This window comes from Cricetulus griseus, chromosome 5, assembly GCF_003668045.3.
Source record: "Cricetulus griseus strain 17A/GY chromosome 5, alternate assembly CriGri-PICRH-1.0, whole genome shotgun sequence".
In the NCBI taxonomy this organism is placed as follows: Eukaryota; Metazoa; Chordata; class Mammalia; order Rodentia; family Cricetidae; genus Cricetulus; species Cricetulus griseus.
The window spans coordinates 170773310-170797285 of record NC_048598.1 but is presented as its reverse complement, the minus strand read 5'-3'; the positions used below and the strand labels follow the sequence as shown (position 1 = coordinate 170797285).

Below are 23976 nucleotides of genomic sequence, written 5' to 3'. Positions count from 1 at the left end.
AGTTTTTATAGGAAGGTGTGGTTAAGGAGTGGCTGAAGCCCATGGATTCTTCTTCTATCATTGTTTAATAAAATACCCCCATACTTTGTGTGTGGCTTAAAACTATAACTCATTATGATATCTCATGTGGACCAAGGAGACTCCGCAGATCAGTTTTCCTTTAGGTCACATAAGTTCACATGGCTGGCAAGTATGACTGGCTGTCAGTAGACGATCAGTTAGAACTGTTACTAGAATGCCTACACCCCAAGTGGCTTAGGCTTCTTACAGCCTAGCAACAGATTCCAAGAAAGAAATCCAACAGCAAGTGTTTCAGGAAATATAGAGGTTGAATGACCCCCTCTGATCCAGCCTCAAATGTCACATGGTGTCACTTTGTCATGTTCTATTCATCAAGAGAAGTCACACAGAACATTTTTCAACTCTGAGTCCAAAGACATCATAAGCCAAGAAAATGCACATATACAGATCCTCAACCAAATTCTGTCACACCAAATTCAGTTATAGGATCAGACGCCACCAACAAATAGAATCTATCCTGGCAATGTAAGAATGGTTCAAACTATGAAAGTCAACCCAAATAACATATGTTATTAATAGAATAAAGAACAAAACCACACAATGTATAAATGGAAGTAGAAGTGCACAGGACAAAAATCCAGCAACCTTCACAATAAAAACAGCTACAAACTAGGAGCAGAACAGACTGTGTCCACATGAGAAAATGTGCTTATGGAAAGTGCAAATCATACTTCCTAGAGAAAGACGACAACTTTGTCCTCAAGTACAGAACAAGGATGCCCACTCTCACCACTTCTGTATAGTGTTGTACTAGAGAGTCTCACCAAGACAACTGGAAAGGAAAAAGTAAAAACATCTCTATTTGTAAACAAATGATCTTGTATGCAGAAAATTTAACAAAATGAACAGACAGAAAACTCTTGAGTCTAGCAAGTAATGGCACAAGCAGATGCATTTCTATGCCCTAGTCATAAGCAAGCAAAAAATGAAATTAAGATTCCACTGACCATAGCAATGCAAACATAAGATACGTATAAATAAGAAATAAGTCTGACCCCAGTAGTGTATAAACTTGTCTGTGGAAACTGCAAACACAGTTAGAAGAAATGTAAGTGTTGCAGGGCGTTGGTGGCGCATGCCTTTAATCCCAGCACTCGGGAGGCAGAGGCAGGCGGATCTCTGTGAGTTCGAGGCCAGCCTGGTCTCCAGAGTGAGTGCCAGGATAGGCTCCAAAGCTACACAGAGAAACCCTGTCTGGAAAAACAAAAACAAAAACAAAAACAAAAACAAAAAGTAAGCCTCTAGCATTCATACATGCGTAGAAGGTTCTAGTACAAGGACAGGGGATACCGAATGTGCAGCAAAGGACCCTGTATCTAATGAGGCACTCCTGGGAGGTGAGTTATTGGAGGCAAGCCCTACCAGAGAATATTGGGACCCCAGTCCCCTTCCAGTGTCACAGGTGATTAGCTCTCACCCCTTAAGCCCCAAGATGAATTGCCTCTTCACAGACCCAAAAGTGACAGGGCCAACTGAGCACTAGGTGGGGGTTGAGCCCTCTGAAGCCATGAAGCCATCTTATGAGTGGCTACTGCAGCTAATTTGAACACAGCAATGAAAGACCAGTAAAATAGTGACAAGTCCCTCAGCTGACATACAGGTACATCATGGCCTTCCTGAGAATCTCAGCTGCCTTTTTTTTTTTCTTCAGAAACTTATAAAATGACCCTGAAATCCACATGGAGACTCAAGGATCTTGCATTGTCTCAAGCCAAAGCAACCTTGAAGAATTGCAACATTGAAGAGCACAGATTTCCTCATTTCAAAACTTTCTGTGAAGCCACGGTAGCCAAGATAGTTCAACAAACACATCAACAGATTGACAATAGTGTTGGACAAGTGGACAGACACATGAAAAGGAACATAGTTCCGATATATTACAGAAAACCAAAAATATATATCCACACACCCCCAAAAACAGTATATAAGTATTTATACCACAATTCATAATAGCCCAAAGGTGGACATAAGTCAAATGTTCATCACCTGGTGCATAGATAAACAAGATATGATATATCCTGCAATGGAATACTATTTATTCACAAAAAAGGACCAAAGTACTGATACACACTATAACATAGAGGAGCCTTGAAACTATTAAGTGAAAGAAACCACACATAAAAGACCATCTATTATATAGGGCTATTTCTATGAAATACCCAAAACAATCTACTACCAGAGCCTAGTGGGATACTGGTAAGATTCTGGTAGTAGGTACCAGATTTCTTTTGGGGGGCAATAAAAATAAAAATGTTGTAGACTTAGATAGTAGTGTCAGTTGCATATTTTGGTGCTTATTCCAAAAACAAAACAAAACAAAAACAAAAACCTTACACATAATTAAGCACTTTAAAGGGGTCGTTTTATGGTGAATGAATTATATCTCAATAAAGCTAATATTAAAATGCACACATATAGAAAAAGAGAGTCCCAAGATCAGCCAAGTGTCATGGAGGAAGATGCCATTGGGAGGCACGTTTTTGCTTTCTCTTTTTTTTAAAACAATTCTTTATTGATTCTTAGGAATAAATTTCATTCATGCACCCCAATGCCACTCACATCCCAGTCCTTCCATATCCTAGCCTCACCCCTGCAGCATCCCACCCCCCAAAAAATCAATTAAAAACAAAGCAAAATACAAAAAAGAAAAAACAACAACAACAACAACACTACTCAGCTGGGCGGTGGTGGCACACGCCTTTAAAACCAGCACTCAGAGACAGAGGCAGATGGATCTCTGTGAGTTTGAGACTAGCTTGGTCTACAGGAGCTAGTTCCAGGACAGACTCCAAAACCACAGAGAAACCCTGTCTCGAACCACCCTCCCAAAAAAGCACTCACTCCTTCGTCTTTCCAACACCTGCTCATTCATCCTGGTGGCACTGGGTGCTTCAGTGTCTCACACAGTATACCCTTTTGTCCAATCAGCCCCACCCACAAATTGTTCAAGTCCTATGACTTGTTCAAGCAGCCTAGATGCCCCTCAATTGAAGAATGAATAGAGAAAATGTGGTACATTTACACAATGGAGTACTACTCAGCGGGGGAAAAACAATGGAATCTTGAAATTTGCAGGAAAATGGATGGAACTAGAAGAAATGATTCTGAGTGAGGTAACCCAATCACAAAAAGACAAATATGATATGTACTCATTTATATGTGGATTTTAGACATAGAGTAAAGGATTACCATACTGCCATAATTACCATAATCCATACTGCCAGAGAAGCTAGTAAACAAGGAGAACCCTAACAAGAACATGGTCCCCTGGAGAAGGGGAAAGGGTCAAGATCCCCTGAGCAAATTGAGAGTGTGGAAAGAGGAGGGAGGGAGCTAGGAGAATGAGAAAAGAAGAGGAGGGATGCAGAGGACATAAGGGAGCAGAAAGGTTGAGTTGGGAACAATAGAAGATAACAAGAATGTCAATACCATAACAGAGGGAGACATTTTAGAGAAATCAGGCACTAGGGAAATGTCTGGAGATCTACAAAGATGATACCAGCTAACAATCTAAGCAACAGAGGAGAGGCTACCTTAAATGCCCTCCCCTGATAATGAGATTGATCACTGACTTATATGCCACCCGGTAGCCCTCATCCAGCAGCTGGTGGGAAGTAGAAGCAGACACCCACAACTAATCACTGAACTGAACTGGAGTCCAGATGCAGAGAAGGATGAGTGAAGAGCAAAGGGGTCCGGACCAGGCTGGTGAAACCCACAGAAACAACTGACCTAAACATGGGGGAACTCTTGTTCCCCAGACTGATAGCTGGGATACCAGCATGAAACTGATCCAGACCCCAGGCACATGGATTTCATTGAGGAAATCTCAGAAATCTACAGGACCTCCTGCAGTGGTTCAGTACTTATCCCTAGCATAGGTGTGGACTTCCACATAGAGGAATACTCTCTAAGCCAAAACACCCAGGGTTGGCTTAGGCCCTATCCCAAAGGATATGATAGACTCTGATGACACCCTATGGAAGGCCTCACTATCCAGGGGGAGCAGAAAGGATATGTAATAGGTAGGGTTTTAGTTGGTGAGTGGGGGTGGTAGGGGAGGATAGGAGGGAGAAGGGAACTGGGATTGTCATGTAAAACAATCTTGTTTTTAATTCAAATAAAAAAAATCTGAAAAAAAATTAAAAAAGAACTCAAGCAGATCCTAAATGTGGTAGATGTTAGGTGGGCCCAGGGTGTGGGCCTGGGTGGTAGCTGAGCTGGTCAGACCAGATCACTGGGATGCTCCCATCACATGAGGTGTGGAGCCAGCTCTCCTAGGCCCATGCCATAGGGACCAGCTCTCTCACGCCCATGGAGTGGGGTAGGGCCATCCTGGAGGCATGTTTCTTGTAAGGGCATCTTTGAGGACCACTGATCTCACGCTCTTCACTTGTCTTGACAGGTTACAGAATCAGGAGTTAGTCCCTAGACCACTGATTGTGTGGGCCTGAGTTTTGCCTTCTTATTCTCACATATGAGAGAAAAACTGCATTCTGATTATTTCCTGGATTTCTCATAGAATGGTCCAACAAGACACCTAGGATCACAGAAAATAAACAAACAAACAAAAAACGTGTGAGTTACAATACTTGGAGAAGAGATCTAAATGAGATGTCTAGAGAACAGGTCAAGATGAGATGCTACAGAACAAGCTGGGTAGTGATGGCGAACACCTTTAATCCCAGCACTTGGGAGGCAGAGCAGGCGGATCTCTGTGAGTTCAAGGCCAGCCTGGTTTACAAGAGCTAGTTCCAGGATAGGTTCCAAAGCTACACAGAGAAATGCTACCGGGGGGGGGGGGGGGAACAGGTCTAGATGAGATGCCTAGAGAAGAGATCTAAGTGTGATGCCTAGAGAGAGAACAGGTCCAGATAAGATGCCTAGAGAAGAGGTCTAAATGTCATGCCTAGAGAACAGGGACAGTTGAGCTAGGCAACAAACATGTCCAGATGAGAATCAATAAGAAGCAGTACGGACAGATAAAATCAGGGACAGGATAACATACTTACAGCTAATCACAGATCTAAATGTAGAATATTGGGGAAGACCCCACTTGTACACCAATTGTTAACCCCGAGAATATGAGAGAGTATAGGAACTGGCAAAGTAGAAAGACCCAAGTTCCATCTTGGCTGAGCCATAGATTAGCTATGAAATCTTAGCAAATTAGTTTTGTCTGCTCCTGTCTGTGCAGCTGTTCACAATGGAAAGATCAAAAGGCATCTTCTGTGCACACAGGGACCTCCAGACTCAAAAGCCTGACTATTTGAAATGCATTTTCCTGCAGAAGAGTCCTTCTCAGGCACCCTTCAGGCACCCCACTTCCTCTGGCACCCTGGATTCACAGATGCCCTCACCAGGGATGCTGCATAGGGTGAACTAGGGCCAAGATAAAGACCAGCCCAGAAAAGATAAAAGTCTCTGTCAAAGGAGAAGCCTCTCCTACCACAACAGCCCTCACTACAGCTCTTAAGCCTTTGAAAGTTGCCCATTTCAACTCAACTTCCCCACCCTCTCCCTGCTTCAGAGTATGACCCACTCTTTGCCAATGTCCACAGCCCCCTGGACTTCTTAATCTGCCCCTCAGTGGGACAATAGCGGCTGCCATTTCCTGACCCTCAATGGTGTGTTGGCTAATGAGCAGCCCACTCAGACTAAAAAGCTTGCCTCAAGTCACCCAGAGGACAGGCAGCAGGGGGAACTCAACACCACGTTAGCAAAGATCTGACACAAAGCCTACATTCTGCCTTCTTTACCGCCATACTGTTCCCCTGCCAACCATCTACACAAATGAAATCTGTCTGTCTGAAAATTTAAAAAAATGAAATAAAAATAAAAACAACCTGATGACGGCTGGCAAGATGGCTCATCGGGTGAGGGTACCCCCTGCCTAACTTGACAACTTGAGAGCAATCCTTGGGTCCATGTGCAAGCTGTCCTCCGACCTCGAATGTGCATTGTAGTCTCTGCCGACATCCATACACATACACACAAATACAATTGTTTCTTTTCTTTTTTTTCTAGAGACAGGGTTTCTCTGTGAAGCTTTGGAGCCTGGCCTGGAACTCGCTCTGTAGACCAGGCTGGCCTCAAACTCACAGAGATCCACCAGCCTCTGCCTCCCGAGTGCTGGGATTAAAGGCGTGCGCCACCAACGCCTGGCAACAACAAATTTAAAACAAACAAGCAACCTGATCACTAATCATGTTGGTAAAACCTTCCACCCCAAACCACAGAGTATTCCTCTTTAAATGACACAAATATCACAAACCCTAGCTAGACACAAAGACCAACTATTTGTTGTTGTAGTTCGAAGTAATGAACCCAGGGCCTTGGGCATGCTAGACAAGCACTCTGCTCCTGAGCTACACTCCCAAGCCTCAAATTCATTTTTTAAAGCAGCATATATATATACCCTTGCTTGTCAATCCCCTTTCCACGTGCTCTCCTTCCTTGTCATGCCTGTATATAAGCTATGGAAGTTTCTTTAAACACGTGTGTGTGTGTGTGTGTGTGTGTGTGTGTGTGTGTGTGTGTGTGTACAAGGGAATCATTTGCCATATATATAAGCTATGGAAGTTTCTTTAAACACGTGTGTGTGTGTGTGTGTGTGTGTGTGTGTGTGTGTGTGTACAAGGGAATCATTTGCCATAGAAGAGCAACCAGCAAAGGTCCTATTCCTGTCACTGGAAAAAAGTACACACCACATGCACCGTCTCACCTCTACAAATTACCGTGTAGTACTTCTCAAACTTCATCAAGAATGGCTGTTCTGTCCCTGACACTTATACCCTATTGTGGCCCAATGCAGGACTCAACACACTTTAAGTCCTAATACTTTTATTAATAAAACACTACCGCTTTTTTTCTCCTGCTCCTTCTGTCATCACCTTTGGTCAGAAAGGACAGTGCCAGGCACTTTATCACATATTTCATGAGGCGCTTCCCCGGTTCTTTTAATTTTCCTGTGCCATCACCAGCCTTGCTCTCTGGAAGTCCTACCAACCTTCCGAGTCAAGCTGTCCACACCTGTTCCCAGAGACCTGGCCCTGTCTCCACCTCCTCTCAAGGAATTTTGCTGGATCTTGGCATCTTCACAACAGCCTCTACTGTAGCAGCCCTTTCAATATGATGCAGAGCTAGAGATCCCCTGGCCCCTCTCAGACTCATGGCCATCTTACACCATGCTTTCTGGCAGAGGGAAACCCAATTTGGGAATCTTTTAAATTTTTAAAATTTTGTTGTTATTACATGTGGTATGTATGGGTGTGTGTGTGTGTGTGTGTGTGTGTGTGTGTGTGTGTGTGTGTGTGTGTTCTGTGACCCACATATGGCAATCAGAAGACAACTTTCAGGAGTTGATTCCTTCCTTTTATTGTGGATTTTGGAAGTCAAACTCAGGTCATCACGCCTGCATGCCTAGCTCCTCTACCAGCTGAGCTATCTCACTGCCCCAGTCTAAGGTCTTCACTCAGTTAGTTCAGCTTTCCTAACCTGAACTTCCTCAGAAGGCAAATGCACCAGTGGGTTCTCAGTTCACAGTGCTATTGGCTCCGAGAGACAATAAAGACCGCTGTGCACATGAGAAGAAGGCAGCCCCTCTGGTCAGCCCCGTGTCACCCAAGGGCTGCACAGCCTGGCAAATCGAATGCGAGCTTCATCTATATGCCCAGCAGACCACCTGCATGCAGTGTTTCCAGAGGCCTACATTCCATTCCTGACAGCTTTGATGGAGGAAGTATTCTCCTGTGCAGTGCTGCCTGGGAAGGGCTAAAATGATCCCTCCTCACAAACCACATGGGCATGAAGCAGCAGCATACACAATATCCAAAAAATAAAATAAAGAGGGAAACAAACACAAATTTCAGTAAGACACATGTATGGATAAACAAAATGTACTATGTATGTACAAGAGAATCATGTTCAAGCTTAAAAAGGAAGAAAGTTTCAACATTCTTTCGACACAGATGAACCTTGAAAACACTCTCTTAAGTGAAATGAGCCAGTCAAAGGAGCAATGTCAAATGATTCCCTTTCCATGAAGGGACTGGAATAGACCAACTCACAGACACAGTGCCAAGGGAGCAGGGGAGTTGCTGGTTAATGGTCACAGTTTCTCTTTTGGACTTTGTAGAAGTCCTAGAAATAGATGGAGGTGAGGGTCATACAACCCTATACAGGTATTCAGTATGCTCTAAAATGGTTACAATGCTAATTTTTCACTATGGATATTTTTAAATTTAAAAGGTAAAATTCCACCTACAAAAAAAGGGGGGAGGCCAGTAATTGGTGCACACCTTTAACCCCAGCACTCGGGAGGCAGAGGCAGGCGGGTCTCTGGAGTTCGAGCCCAGCCTGGTCTACAGAGCGAGTGCCAGGATAGGCTCCAAAGCTACACAGAGAAACCCTGTCAAAAACCGAGAGAGAGAGAGAGAGAGAGAGAGAGAGAGAGAGAGAGAGAGAGAGAGAGAGAAACAAAAAGAAATTGCCACATTATCTGACTCTCTCTGAGGGGGAAGTTGACTTTCTCCCTCAGAATGCCATTCCCCATCTCTTCTGAAGGGGAAGAAGCTGAGGTCCACTGAAGAAGGGTGACATGGGCTTGTCACATGGCTTTCCTCCTGCCACCCTCTGCCCATAGCCACAGCACCCCAGGCAGCCAGATTCTCCCACAGGCCTGTGGCAGCCAGGCCCATTCTCAGTAGGCATAAACTGCCATCCTGTTACAAATCCTCTCCCACAAAGCGCTGGATACTGGTCCTCCCTCTCTGTGCCAAGAAGTCTTTTTCTGACCATCTGTAATCCATTCAGAGGCAACCAACAGGAAATGGCGGCAAGGAAAACCCCAGAGAAACGCAACTGGTGGGCCCACCTCTCCTCCAGCTCTGGGTCAGCCCCAGAAAGTGAACCTTTCTCAGGACACAGAATGTCTGTGGGAACTCTAAGAGAGGCTGGGCGTCTGTCAGGGGTTAAATGGGCTGGAGACAGATGCTCACAAAATTAGGTAAGAAATGCATGCTGTATTGAACTTCTAAATTAGTTCTGGGTAAAACTCCTTTGGAAAAAGCAAACCCCAGAACCTAAGAGGGAAAAGAATTGTATCAAAACTAACCTCAAAATTGCTTTCTTCTGATTTCTATGGGCAATTAGACCACAATTTGAAGTAATGAAAATCTTTCTTATTGTGGCTCCCCCTCCAATCTGGTACTGTCAGCTGCCTAGTAGTGACAGCTTTGGCACCAGCAGCTCAGGCCCTCAGCCCACTGCAGTGGTGCTCTAAGTAATTAAAAGTAAGATGACATAATCTTACAGTTTGATACATTAAACAGTTATATGATAAAAGCTTACAATTTGATACATTACAAAATCACAACTTATTATTTCTCATTTACCGTGGTATACTGTACTATGAATGTTTTGAGCAGGGGTTAGTAACTTTCTAGAAACAGGCAGTGTTAACAGTAACTGCTTTAGGGTTTGGGGCCATAAGGTCCTGCCTGCACTACTTCACTCAACCAAAGTAGCACAAAAGCAACCCCGGGGAGTACCTAAATGAACAAGTGTGGGTCTACTCCATAACCCTCCCTTCTCTTCACATGGTCTCAGGTAGCACCTCAGGCTGGCCTTAAACTTGATATGTAGTCCAGGCTGGCCTTGAACTCATGATCCTCCTGCCTCTGCCTCCCAAGGGCAAGGATTTCAAGCATGTACCATCATGCCTGGTTTCATTCCTTGCAGGTGACTCAACTTAGGGCTATAAGCATGCTAGGCAAGCACTCTACCAACTGTCTACATGCAAAGATCTGAAATAAAATTCAAATTATAAAAAAGGCTGCAGTTGGATAATGCCAGTGGGTCTGTGTTGCTAACTACTACCCAAGAAGTTGTTCACACTGTATTGGTACTGTGGACATTTTAACAGGGCAGTAACTAGCCTCAGCCCCGCATCCACACTGAGAGCTTGAGATGCAGGGTTTAGAATACACAGAAAAAAAAAAAAAAAAAAAGCCCTGGATGGGATGAAATTTATAAAGTTCATAATATTTTATTATTGATCAATTGTATGCTAAACAGCATTTTATCAGTAAGATTTGTAATTAGCAACTTTTTAGAGTAGTTTGCTAAATATTTATTAAAATAATAATACTGATAGTAATGGGTTCAATGTAAAACCCTTAAAGTACTTGTGTGTGTGTGTGTGTGGTGTGTGTGTGTGTGTGTGTGTGTGTGTGTGTGTGTGTGTGTGTGTGTGTGTGAGAGAGAGAGAGAGAGAGAGAGAGAGAGAGAGAGAGAGAGAGAGAGAGAGAGAGAGAGAGATTGCTTCCTTGAAATCTTATGGAAGTCTGCAGTTGTCCACCACATGGATAAAACTGTGGTTTCCATTTGGTCCTGATGGAATTTCACCATAACCTCCTATCCAAGAGTTGCTTTCTGGGGAACCAAAGCTCTCCAAAGGCCTTTGCAACTCTTCCCTGAAACATTCAGACTCTCTCACGGTCTAGCCATGTTTGCTGTCTATCTTGAGTGACCTTCCTCCCTCCCTTCTCTCTCCCTTCCTCCTCCCTTCTCTCTCCCCTCTCTTCCTTCTCTCCCTCCCTTCCTTCTCCCCCTCCTTCCTTCTCTCTCCCTCCCTTCCTTCTCTCCCTCCCTTCCTTCTCCCCCTCTTCCTTCTCTCCCTCCCTTTCTTCTCCCCCTCTTCCTTCTCTCCCTCCCTTTCTTCTCTCCCCCTTTCTCTCTCCTCCCTTCTTCCTCCCTCTCTTCCTTCCTTCCAATTAAACTCTCTTTCCTGTGCTCCAGGCAGAACCATACCAAACAGCCCCTGCCCTTAAGTCAAAGGTCTTACTGACCACAGACTGAAGTCTCTTCCTTATCACTGGGGATCTCCAGCCCTGCTGTATCCTCTGCACAGTGTCAGGAATCCCAGTGAGCTGCATGGTGAGTTCCTGAAGACATTGGCTGAGGCTATTTCCTCATCATACCACACAAAGGGCCCATCCCTGTGTCACCCACATCCTGGGTGCTCAGTGTTTTTCTGCTGAGCCAGTGATACAGGAAGCACACTGGCTTCCAAACACATAAGGGACATCACTCACCTGCATCTGCAATTTGACTTAGTGGTTCACCTAACCCAGGCTAAATACTCCAGCTGGAAGGTGAGAATCAAATTATTTTAAGTGTAATTATCTTCTTCCTTGCCCAAATTAGAGAGTCCTTTCAGTGTGGGGGATCATGCTTCTCCATGGTTTAAAACTTAGGGTCTACCAACCAGGACAGGCTTGAACTGTTTGTCCATACTGGAGCTTCCTGTCTCTGAGCATCCACCTGATTATGTCTTCAAAAACACACATCATGAAATGCCAGCAAGATCCTTGGCTTTGCCCTCCACACCAGCTGAAGAATCACGGTCTTCAACCCCAGCCTCAGAAAGTTGGTAATTAAAGGGAAAGCCCTTCCACTGTCTTTCCAGAAGAATTTAAAGTTGTGGTTCCTTCCTGCTCATCAGAATGAGGTCTTCTTTATAGAGAATGCTGGCCAGAAAAAAAGTGGGTCAGAAAGAGTCTGTCATGATCATCCTACTCCCCTGTGAAGAGATGGTGAATCCAGGCAAGGACCCCTGACGGATGCCAAGGAAGCTCCAGGAAATTCCCTGCTATGGAACAGAGATTTTGCTGAAAGCCAGAATGGTCCCCACACAATGATATTCTTACTGCAGAAGGAAAACCCATCTTTGCAATGTATAGCATATTTTGTCTAAGATGAAGCACAGAAAACTCACGTTTGTTAGCTCAAGAAAACATAGTCAAGATGTGGCAAAAGTTACAGACACTTAGAGGTGAAGTGTCATTTGCTATGCAACTTATTTTAAAAGGTTACAAAATATTTATATATTCCTTACCAAGAACTGGATGGATATATTTTATGTGTAAATAAACTTATGTATACATTTTATGTGTGTATACACATATATGTATATATAAATAAATTTACAATGAAACAAGATGCAATGCAGACCAGTTTTATTCTACATGATGTGTACACAGGGACTAAGATGGCATCCGTCTTTTTCTGTGTGAGAAATGTTAATGTTCACATTGAATTGGACGATGCAAGGTGGGGTCTATCACTGAGTGTTAAAAGAGGAACTTCTCAGCACTAGAAACATGATTGAGTAGGTAAGGCACTTGCCATATAAGCCTGATGACGTGAGTTTGATTTCTGGCACCCATGTTAAGGTGGAAGAATTATAAGAGCTGAGGACCCAAATGCATGGTGGATACAGGCTGCAGCACAGTGTTCAGGGGAATGTATAGGCCATATAGCCTGAAAGGTAGGGAAAATATCTCCAGGCACAGGCTGGTTCCAGCAGTAAGAGGGTGGGTATGAGCACAAGGGGAGATACTAGAGGCAGAGGAAGAACGGCTGATCCAAGACACCTGTGAGGGCAGTCTTTCTTCTGGGATATGAGGGACTGAGTGCAAGGCCTAGAGGCTATGGTACCTGAGGCCATCAATGGTGAAATAAAGAAGATTGCTCATTTATTGAACACCTGATAAATGTAACTTTGGGGAGATTAATTTTTTAAGTGATTTTCAGGGAAGCAGGAAAAAGGAAAACTGAACACTAAGGTAGTATAATAACAGTCTGGCTCATGGAGGACAGGCTAGCCAAGGATGAGGACCAGGGAGTGAAAGCCAGAACTGCTCTCAGTATAAGAGGCAGACACCAGACAGGAGGCTTTTCTAAACATGGCGGGTCAGGGCGAGCACACGTCTGCTCTAGCTTTTGAATGATGAGAATGTGGGGATTAACAGAAACACTTGAGAGGAGCTAGAGGATGCAGTCCTCCAGGGACAGAAAATGAACCCTCTGCTGAGAAGCGGGGGTTGTGCCAGACACACAAGAAGTCTCCACTGAAGGAATGGTAAGGTTGAGAAGGCAACAGGGTATGCTGACGGTAAGGCGCCATATGAGGGACGGACAACATGCGTGCTGCTAACTCCTCTAAAGGAAACACAGGCTTCTCGTGGCTCTCAGGCATTGTTTAAAGCAGCAATGTCCAGCCACTGTGATGTGACACTACCACCTACAAATGTGTTAAGCATCTCTTGGCTAACCTAGGATGCACTTGGACCATGGGCCACAGCTTAGACACATCTGATTTACAGATGTTCCCAGTAACTCCATTTGGAGACCAGGGAGACCCTTTATCTGTTCAGGCCTGATTTTTGTATTATGGGTCTATCTTTGCCACTTAGTCTTTTGTGTCAGCCAAAAGAAGTGGCAGCATTCGGGCGTTGGTGGCGCACGCCTTTAATCCCAGCACTCAGGAGGCAGAAGCAGACAGATCTCTGTGAGTTCGAGGCCAGCCTGGTCTCCAGCATTCATCTGCACACATGTACAGTTTGGGTCTTGCCTTGCTCCAGCGGAGGATGGTAAGGAAGAACACAGGGGATATGGGAAGCTCCCAGGGATGGGATGAAGGATGGAAACATGGTCTATGGGGTTCTTATTCACAGGCAGGCCATACAGGGCTTTCCTTACCCCGAGGTAACCAGCGGCATTTTCCAATGGCTCACTCTCTTCCTCCTAGTCTGGGACATGATACTATGGCCTTTATCAGGAAAATAAAACAGCAATCAGGTCACTTAAGTCCCACATGGAGGAGGGACTGCAGGAATAGCAAAAGTGCTGAAGAAAAATCACAAACTAGAGATTCTCTGGTCTCTGAAATGCAGGTGCAGGGAAGACAGTATCTCTGGATCCACAACGTTCAAGTGGCCCTGCTAAAATTCAAAGTGACAGGGGCTGAACAGGGCTACCTCACCCTGTCCTCCTGTGGGAGATACATTCTGTTTCTTTCTCAACCACCCCAGTCCAAAGAATGCCCTTCATAGCTGCCCTCAGAGCTAGCAAGAGCTAGGGCATGCTGTGGCTGCAGGAGGCAAAGGACTTTCATACCCACTTAGCAGGCATATCACCATCAAAAGGACACCTTGAATATGGCAGGTATTGAAAAACTATCTGCACTTGGTCATCCAAAGGAGCACACCCTTCATAAGAATACTAACAATTCCAATGCCAAGAGCAAACTGAACAGCAGCCTAGAAGATGTTCAAAGGGGAAAAGAGAGACATCATCACTGTAGATAGATGCCCCTAGAGTTGCTTGGCAACCAGCTTTGCTAACACCTTCTTCTAAAAAGGAACAGTTTGCATCAGTTCCTGTGCTTCCCTGGGGCCAGTACTCTGACCACACAAGCCCAAAGCTGGGACCTTGGGATGAGAAAGCCCATCTCTGATGGGCTGCCATGGACCTCACAGAGGCAAGGGGACAGACAGCTAGACTCTACATTGTTCTGGTGACAGGACACAACCCCATCTCCCCCAACCGGGCTGGGCTGGGTGAAACAAGCCAGGTGTCCTTGCTCTGTGCCCACAGAAGCCCATGTGACCACCTCGTAAATGTGTCTTCAGTATGCCTTTTGCTTGGCTTCAGTCTCACACTGTTCCAAGAATGAGGGACATAGTAGCACTGATCAGAGCAAAAACTCTGGGATCAGCCAGCCTCAGGGTTTGAATCCCAGCTCTGAGCCTTGGCTCCGTTTCTAAAATGCAGCTAAGAACAGGATTTCCCTCACAGGGTGATCATGAGGACCCAGTGACAACACGCACATTTGGCCCAGTGCCATGTACTCAGTCAGTGTCCTGGTCCACTCCTGAAGCAATCTTGATACAATCTGTCCCCTGTAAAGGGCACCTCAGATAAAACAAAGAAGAGGACCTGAGTATTCAGTAAAAATGACTAGAAGCGCAACTTACATTACTAAGCACCTATAGGATGCCAGATAGTATCTCATTTATTTTTACAGCGACTCTGAGAGGAACTATTATTCCGTTCTGAAAATGAGGAAATTAAATCTGAAATTAACACACAGCTGGGAAATGGTTGAGTCAAAATTTAAATAATGCTGCATGAAACTCCCTAGGCTGCCATGCCAATGAACTCTCTGTGTGTAGTGAAATATACACAGCATAGCGTTAACCACTGTAGCTATTTTGAAGTGCACAGTTTGGTGGCTTTAATACTGCCACAGAACCCTCACCAACAGCCATCTCCAACCCCTTTAGCCTCTATACCTGAAAGTCTGCACCCATTAAGTCCAAACCTTACATTTCCAACCACAGCTCCCATGATGCAACATTGTATTCTGTGTCCACAAACATAGCTCCTCGAGGAACTTCACAGAAGTGGGCTCAGGCTTCGTTGTCCTTGTGAGGCCAGCATATTTGGGCAGTGGAAAAGACTGGGAATTGAAACCTGTGCCTTGTGCATGCTAGGCAGATGCTCTACCACTGAGCTGTAGCCCCAATCTTGATTAATATACCTTTAAGAAGAACTGAACATCACCTTGATAACGGAAAGTGTCCCAACCATCTACCATCTACCCCTTCAAAACCATCACCTGTTTGCCTAGCCCAGACTCCATGACCTACTGGGGTACTAGGCCAGGCCACACTGCTCCATGGTAAGTGTGTCCTTGTACCATCAACATCCACAAGCTGATAATCTGTTTTGCAGAAGTCAGCACACTGTCAGTATAACTGTTTGTATGTTCAAAGAGTCTCTGACTCACATGTATCTTCTGATTACAGTGACCTGGTGCCAGTTTGTTCTGCCCTGCCAAGCACCTAGTTTCCTTCTTTTAATCAAGCACCCAATCCCTTAAAATTGGCAAACAGAATTGTGGGGAGGGAAAAAAAAAGAAAACACAAGGACAAAGCATCTATACTAAAACAAACGCTCAATCCACACATATTCCAGCTGTTCTTGTAGGAACTGGGTGAACCAGCTAAGCCTCCATTGATTAGGATCCTACGCCTAGGCCTTAGCCCACTTGCAGGAAGGGCATTCCAAAGTTCTCCCCATCAGGTCCAGTGTCTTAGGGTTCAAAACCAGGTCCATTTGGCAGAGGCAGCCATTCTGAGCCCTGACATAGGACACAGCAGGGAACCCATCATTGCAGGATCCTAGACTGAGTTTTAAAAGAGATAGTCTGCCCTTGCCATTCACTTTCCACAATATTTATCAAAGATGCAAGCCATTGGCTGATGCTCTGTTTCTATGACAGCTACATTTGACTGCCCAAGCTGCTGAATTATCTCTTGTCCCAGATGTGAAGAGTAGGTTGCTTGGGGTGTGGGGTCCTCAGATGCAAACAAAGGATTTGATTAGGACCGGGTCTTGCTGTGTTGGCTGCTACCATTGGATGTCCACTCAGAAGGATGTCAGGGATGAAGGTAAACATCACAAATGAAAATCATCCCATTGCATAGGAGCTTGATCTACAGAGAAGCATGGAGAAACTAGCCTGTCTAACCTTCCTGCATCTGCTCTGCAGCAGAGGCAACGGAAGAGGTCAGCATGGCTCCATAGCCCTAGATGATGCTGTCAAGCACATGACATACACATCAGAAGTCATCAAGAGCCAGGCCTAGCCCTGCCCTCTACACTTCCCAATCCCTAGTGTGGAGATCCTGAAGCCAGCTGCTCTGCTCTCTTCATGCTCATCCCCATTTCAGGCATATCCCATGGGTAATTAAACTGCAGAGAACGCCAGTAATATTTCCAGCCTGACTTCAATATAAGCTGAAATCGAATGCTTTGCCAGGGTGCTTCTGACATCAGGGTCCACTGAATACCAAACGCCACCATTATTAGAATCTCTCAGCCACCATAGTGAGGAAGGGCTAGGCCAGTTCGAACAAGGACCTACATCCCACTGTTGCCACTGCTGACTTCAGATGGAGCCACAGGCTGGAAGACTTTGGAGGAGTTCCTGGAGAGACCCAGCCTTTTCTCTCTTAGAGTCTTCAACTTGGCCACGGCACTGCTGTCAGCCACAGTCCATCTGACCTGTTGGAAATTTGATAAACTGACTCATATATGGGCGGTAGGCCCAAGACATGGAATAGCAGAAAGAAAACCCGGATTTTTCTCTCATTATTTTCCTTTATTCTATCTCTCCCACTTCACTTTATTCTAGTCGCTCTCTACCAGGTCCCTCTGCCTCCCTGGCACATGTGGAGACATTTTGGTTGTCTGCATACGGAGGGGTGAAGGGCCACTACCGGAAACCAATGAGAAGAGGACACTGCTATACATTTTATAACGCACACAATGGTCCCTATCACAAAGAAATACCTGGCTCAAAATGTGAGCAGTGTCACTGGTAGGAAAATGGACACCTCTGCTCTGTTAGCTTCACTCCAGCAATAAAACCTTTTGCTTTCTAGAACATTCTCTTGTACGTTGGGCCTTTACATATACTGTATCCTCCAACTCCATCTTGTCTAGGTCCACACAATGAAAACTTCCACTTATCCTTTGGGTTGTAGCTGAAGTAAAATTTCTTCTGGCGGGTCTAACCAAAATCTGACCCTCCTCTCATGCTCTCCAGCAGCACCGCTGCTTTCTGTCAGGGCAGCCCTCACAATCACTGTGGCTTTTTTGATGCCTGTAGTTGCTGTCATGAAGGAAGAACTCACAGGGAAGGGCATTGCGTCTACCACTACCCTGTCCATGAGTCAGCCCAGAGCTGGCACAAAGGGTGGGTGGGGGAGGGGTGGCTGGTGGAGGTGAGAGTGGGAGTGAATTCCATGTATGAAGGAAGCTTAAAAGGCACAGCACCTTCCCATACACAGGTACAGCAGAAGGAAGACCCAGGCCTTACACTGTCCTTACACCCGTATACTACAGTCCTCATGGCAAGATGCTAGACCAGAGCTGGGAACTGTCACTCATACAGTAGAGAGGCTATGGAAGTACATGAGTATTTATTTCAATGCACCCAGGGTATCTCTGGAAAGATACAGAAACAAATGGGTGTACGAGAGACTTTCTAGTATAGTATATACTTTTGAATTCTGTAATTCAGAGATGATTTTTAATAAGGTCTACATTTTCAGAGCTAAAGAATAAACAAAAAAATCCATTATTCTTATAGAAAATGAAGGCCCAATTTAACATAAGCCTTGAAGGTAATATTTTGTATAGTTTCCAAGCCAACTTACTGTTCTGGAAGAAAGGAAATCCAAGGCACATTTTCCACGGAGGATCTGGGCACATGGAACGTCTTGTAACTACGAAGAGACACTCATTTCCAGAGCTCTGCATTTCCCCAAGTGGACGGTCTGGCTGCCCTTTCTCAGCTTAGCTGCCCTCTGCTTGTCAGGTCAGTACCTCTGTAAACCTTTTTTCTTCCATCACCTCACTTCTTTTCTTCTCTACTCTTTACCACCTTAGCTGCCCTGCCTCCCCCTCTTTCCTGTCCTTCCATGCAAGCCCATGGCAACAGAGATGCCAATGAAAGACCAACATAAACAAATCTTGCTGCTCCCAGGTGTAACAGAGAACAAAGCTGAAATTAAGAGTGAAAATGAGGTTTATCTGTATAATCTGCAGACTTGGGCCTTCCCATCTCCTATTAGCATAGATAACGGAGTTGTCTATGTAGTGATAAAGAAGCTGAAGATAGTTTCCCATAAATCTCCATGGCTTGTCTCTGGCTTCCCTGGCTTGGGTCATACCAATGCATCATCTTCCCAGGCCAGCTGCCATTTTCCCTCTCAGCTGCCCCCTTCCAGCCCTAACCTCTGAGCCCAAGCAGAGTCCACTCCCACATTGCCTGTCCTTCCAGTGTCTCAGGAGCACTCCGGCCTTTCCTGGAACGCTTCCTCTGTTCCAGCTCACTTTGTGACTGGAAGCATTTCACACTTAACTTCACCAAATGAACCACTGGGAACCTTAAACAAAGACTCCTGCCCAAGTACAAGGTTCCAAATGTCCTTGGAGGATTTAATTTTCTCCATAATAAATGAAACAACTTATCATTTTAAATGTATTTTTGTAGACCTCAGAAGCCACCAGGAAGGAGAAATAAAAAATAAAAAACCAGCTCCTCATGTTCTGAAGCCATGAACAGGCTAAGTATTTTTCTTCTGCTTTTGACAAAACCCACTTCCATGAAAAATGCTACGTTCACATAAATTGTTTTGAAATCATTAAGTTTCATAAAATTATAACACACTTTGCTCTAAAATTGAAGTTCTTCATACAGTACGTCTTTTCTTTTTACCACAGATGACTTAAAAATTCATGGTAATTTGCTCTAAAATTGAAGTTCTTCATACAGTACGTCTTTTCTTTTTACCACAGATGACTTAAAAATTCATGGTAATTAAAATAATATCATTTTACCAAACTAGTTTCAGTAATAAATGATGGTAATTGTCATAATAATAAAAAAGAATAAAAGCAGACATGCATCCAGCACCTACTATATGCTGATCTCTTTCCTATTATCCTATTATTCATGCTTCCTACTAACATCTGTTTTATCCTTAAGGGCACTTGTGAGACACACAGACCCCATTCTTTGTCTATGAGTTGGTATTTCTTTTTAAAAAGTTGGGTAAGGCCCTTAGTATTGATAACTGGTAAGTATTGGATCCCCAGTTATTGGGTATCCTCTGCCAATGCAATAAGCCAAATCAAAACAAATTAATAAATCCAGGCGTAATAAACAGAGCAAAGCACTCCTGGGTAACTCAGGGGAAGCAGGAGAGAGCGCGCACATGGCAGTTCTGGTGACCAGGTCTTAAACAGCCTGTAGGCGTGGTCTTGATCAGCTCTGGGGAAGGAGCTGACCCTTTCTGAGCTTCCTGAGGGGCAGGGTCTGGAATGGGAGGAGTGGAAGCTGAGGAGGAGCTTCTACCTAGACAAGAACATCTTCCCATTCTGAGTAAGACTTTCTCTTGAGCAAAGTCTTCAGGTGACACCTTACCAAGCTAAAGGAGAGAATAGTGTGAAATACAGAGTTAGCATAGAAAACCAGCCTTCCTTGGAATTTTCTATCATTAATCCAGTTCTTATGAAGATTTCACCAGCAAGGTTCCTGGGACCCTCCTCTAAGGAAATCTTATGACACTCAGCCCCTCTCTTCTATGGGGTCCTGACTCAACCCCTGAAGACCTCAAACCATTCACAACTGTTTCTAGTAAGCAGCCTATACAGTGAGTTTTTTTTTTTGTCAGCATTGACATAAACTTTTAAAAACTGAGAAAATATACCCAGTTATTCTCAATATTTCTGAAGTCATTTAAGATTTTTGTTGTTGTTGTTGTTGCTTTGTTTTGTTTTTAATGTGAGGGTTTTTTATGTATTTCATTGTTGTTGGTGTTTGGTTTGGATTTTTTTGTTGTCGTTGTTGCTTTTTTTTTTTAACTTTTCTTTGGAGGCAGGCTGTTCAGCATGATTACAGATAGGGACACTGAATAGTGAAACCTGGATACAGAAGTCTCAGTGGGACTGTGGTGGGCAGATAGTCCCAAACCCCTTACTTTACAGCTGGAGACTCTTACAGCCCAGAGGAGTGAGGCTCTCCCAGGGCCTGAGTGGGAAGCTGGCTCCCACATCTCCCTGGTTGCTGCTCTAAGGCAAGCCTCACAAAGCCCAGGCCAAAAAGGAATTAGCAACAGCGTACAAGCCGAATGCCTTTGCTGAATGCTTTGTAACTGCAATTTTAGAGGGAATAAGAAAGCTGAGGAAAAGGCTCTATGGAGATTTCAGTGCATCCAGCTAGCAGTTCCTACTCAACATAGATGACAGATGCAAGCAAAGGAAGGTTGGTGGGACAAGGGATGCACTAGGAATGATACTGCAACTACCAGATCATTCAGAAACTCTGCTGGTGCCTACGGTATCTTCCAGAGCAGTGATGAGAAAGCTTAGAAGGCAAAATGATTCTTATTTCATATTTCCAATCCAACTTCCCTCTCTGACTTCAATCTAAAAAACGATTGCATCCCACCAATGCTCAGAGAGGCAGTGTTCACAATAGTCAAAAGGTAGAAATGACCCACATAGCCAATGGATGAGTGGCATATATGATGGATCATGACTCTACCTTGAAAAGGTATGTACTAACATATCATACAACATGGACGAACTTTGAAAACACAAGAGAAAGGAGGTAACACAAAATGATAAATTTATCATGTGATTCAGCTTACATGAGGAATCTAGAGCAGGAACCTTCAAAGAGACAGGATGAGAACAGAAGATGCCAGGACTGAGGGCAAGGGGAACATGGGAAGTCAGTATATATGTGTTAGTACAGAGCTTCTGGCTGAGATAGTGAAAAGGCTGGTAAGTAAGGAATGGTGGTGTGAATACCACTGGGCTATATACTCAGAGAAGCTTAGAATGGTAAATTTTATGTTATATATTTGGCACCACAACAGTCATTCCTGCCATTTCTCAATTCAACCCTAAACTTTTATTCTTTTATTACCACATTTCATCTCCAGACCTACTTCTATGTATATTCACAAGCACCGATCCCCAGAGTCACAAGGGCCACTTTATGTCCTGCAAATGACCCTCCAAAAACATCTACCCACCCTAAGGCCTCCCACCTGATGACTCTAACAAGGAGGCCCAATGTGACCAAACACTCTGACACAGAGGCCCAGCCCAACCTGGAAGTTCTTACCATGGAACATGTATTTGTTGCACCTATTTTCTTTTTCTATAAGGAAAGCTGAACTCCTAACCCAGGCTAACCTCAGGAACCTCTCAACTTCTCACCCAAGGCCACTCCTCCAGGTCCACAACAAAGAGAGGAAGTCCATGTGTGGCTATATAAGTCAGCTACAAGATGTACTGAACAGTGGGCGTCCCCCACAAAGGTGCATTCTATTAGAAGCAAAACCTTTGTACCTTTACAGGACAGAGGACATAATAAGCAAGACGTAACATCTGTGACTTCTGAGGGAAGGAGAGCTTTTCATTTAACCTTAAAATAATCCATTTCTCATGCAGCAAAGACAACAAGAGTATTTTGAAATAGATGGCAGTGGCCGGAGAATCTGAGCTTTGCGGGTTGTGGTTCCAATTCATCACCCAGGCCCAGCAGGTGCCAGTCCCACGCATGCCACAGCCTTTCATCAACTTTAACATACAGGCTTTTGCACCTTCACCGTGGCAACAAGGCTGGTGGGCTGAGAGCTCAGCCTTCGAAGTGGTTCAAGACCTGGAGAATTTTCTGGGATCCCTGTCCACAGCCAACACACATGGACATTTACACAAGGAAACTGCCACTTGACACCATTCCCTCCCGTGTGCCTCCTAAACACACAGGTTAAAATCACACGAAGATATTCAGAGACAAACATCTTTAGAGTGATATTTTGTTCTCAAGGTACTTAGTTAGGGCACACACATGGATGGGCTGGAGGACTGCCCTGGAATAGGTATTCCAACCTCTGCTTTATTCTTTCTGGAAGAACACATTTCCCTCACTGGACAGTCAAGAATCCATGTGGACACTGAAAACCAACAATCTTGGATGTCAGTCCACAAAGTGAGGCCCACCTTTCCAAGCAGGCTCCATCCACCTTTTCAGGCAACGCCCCGTTGCCATTGGACTAGTCTGTAGAATCAAAAGACATTTTCTTCATTCATCCTGGATAAGCAAAAGCTCCTACAGCCAAGTTATATCTGAACTTTTTTGACACCTCTCACTGATCTCCTCTGGCCCCTGCTCCTTTCAGCCACCACCAACTCCAGCCAGTTGTGTGTATGAGACTCCAGTGAGGGCATCACAATCCTAATGAACCTATCCTTTCTTTAAGCAGAAAGTGGCCTCCAAAGTAGCTCCATTTGAAGCCAGAGGTCAGAGTGCCAAATGAGGAGCTTGCAAACAGCAAAACTGACTAACACAACCACAGGTATGTGATGCCCAGGTTGCTTCACTCACAGGCCCCGATCCCTGATCATCTGTCTATTCATGGTGTCCCTTTCAGGTGTCATGTTTGCATACTGTGAAGCACAGATTGGGGGAATGTGCAGGCCACGGATCTGTACCTATTGATGCCCCTACAATCTGTGACCAGAGACAAAATGTTACTTGCAGCCAAGGCTTGCCATACGGGTGGTTTGCAGTGAGAGTCGAGAAGTAGAGAGGTTCATCAAAACTTGTGAATTTACACACAAGGGGGCTGGACGGCTAGTGAAGGGTGCCCCATGCCCCACTTGGGGATGTCAAACCCTACCACGACCATTCGCCAATGGTGCTCCAAGGAGAATGGCAGATACCATCAGAGGGTTTAGATGTGGACTCCAGTGGAGAATGGCAGATACTATCAGGGGGTTCAGACGTGGACTCCAGTGGAGTGCGGTAAACTTCTGCTTCCCACCCTCCCCCTGCCTGCATCCCCCAACCCCAGTTGTATTTATACTTCTAAGGAAGTTAACAGTGAAGCAGTAGTCACCGGGGCGTGCTCAATTTTTGACAAGCCTTAGTCACTCTGTACCCAGCAGAACAATTCACATTATATTCCAAAGCCTGTGAAGACTGCCACACAAGCTAACACTAAAATGCCAAGAGCTCCACTTACCTTCTTTATTAAGCCTCATAACCTCCCTGCTTTTGCCACCCTCTTTTCCAGCCTCTTCTAAATCTACATCTGCAGATGAAAAAGAAAAGGAAAAAAGAAAATGAGGAAAAAAGGGGGGGAAAGCCGAAGTCAAGGGGGGAGGGAGAATGTTTATTGGCAAACAGATCGATATAAATACTGTATATGGAAATCTTGCAAAAAAATGATAATGCAACATTTTTCTCCCGAGTCCGGGTTTCCATCTACCTGGCCCAGATAGGTACCAAAAAAAACTAAGCAAGCAGCAACAGAGTCGCCTTTTAAACAGATACCACCGTGAGGCTGCTAAAGCCCACCCCGCGGGCTGCCTGCCCCAGGGAGCCGGACACAGACAGACACACAGCCTTGCTGGCAGCCGGGCCTCTGTGTGCTCTGATGGTCTGTGTCTGTGTGT

At 44.8% G+C, this 23976-nt stretch overlaps 1 protein-coding gene across 11 annotated transcripts in view; it reads right to left on the bottom strand.

The window, feature by feature from the left end:
- The window catches only part of Atxn7l1 (ataxin 7 like 1), a 227757-nt gene that overhangs the window by 201807 nt on the left and 1974 nt on the right, over positions 1 to 23976 (bottom strand). For 9 of the 11 annotated variants that reach the window (XR_004770068.1, XR_004770069.1, XM_027417016.2 and 6 more), the window contains one exon: positions 23544 to 23612. The exons of the other annotated variants lie outside the window; for them this stretch is intronic. Coding sequence is in view for 6 of the 9 variants with exons in the window: in XM_027417016.2 (XP_027272817.1) it covers positions 23544 to 23612 (69 nt within the window). In the remaining 3 variants the exon portion in view is untranslated. The remainder of the gene's footprint in view (positions 1 to 23543; positions 23613 to 23976) is intronic. 11 annotated transcript variants of the gene reach the window in all.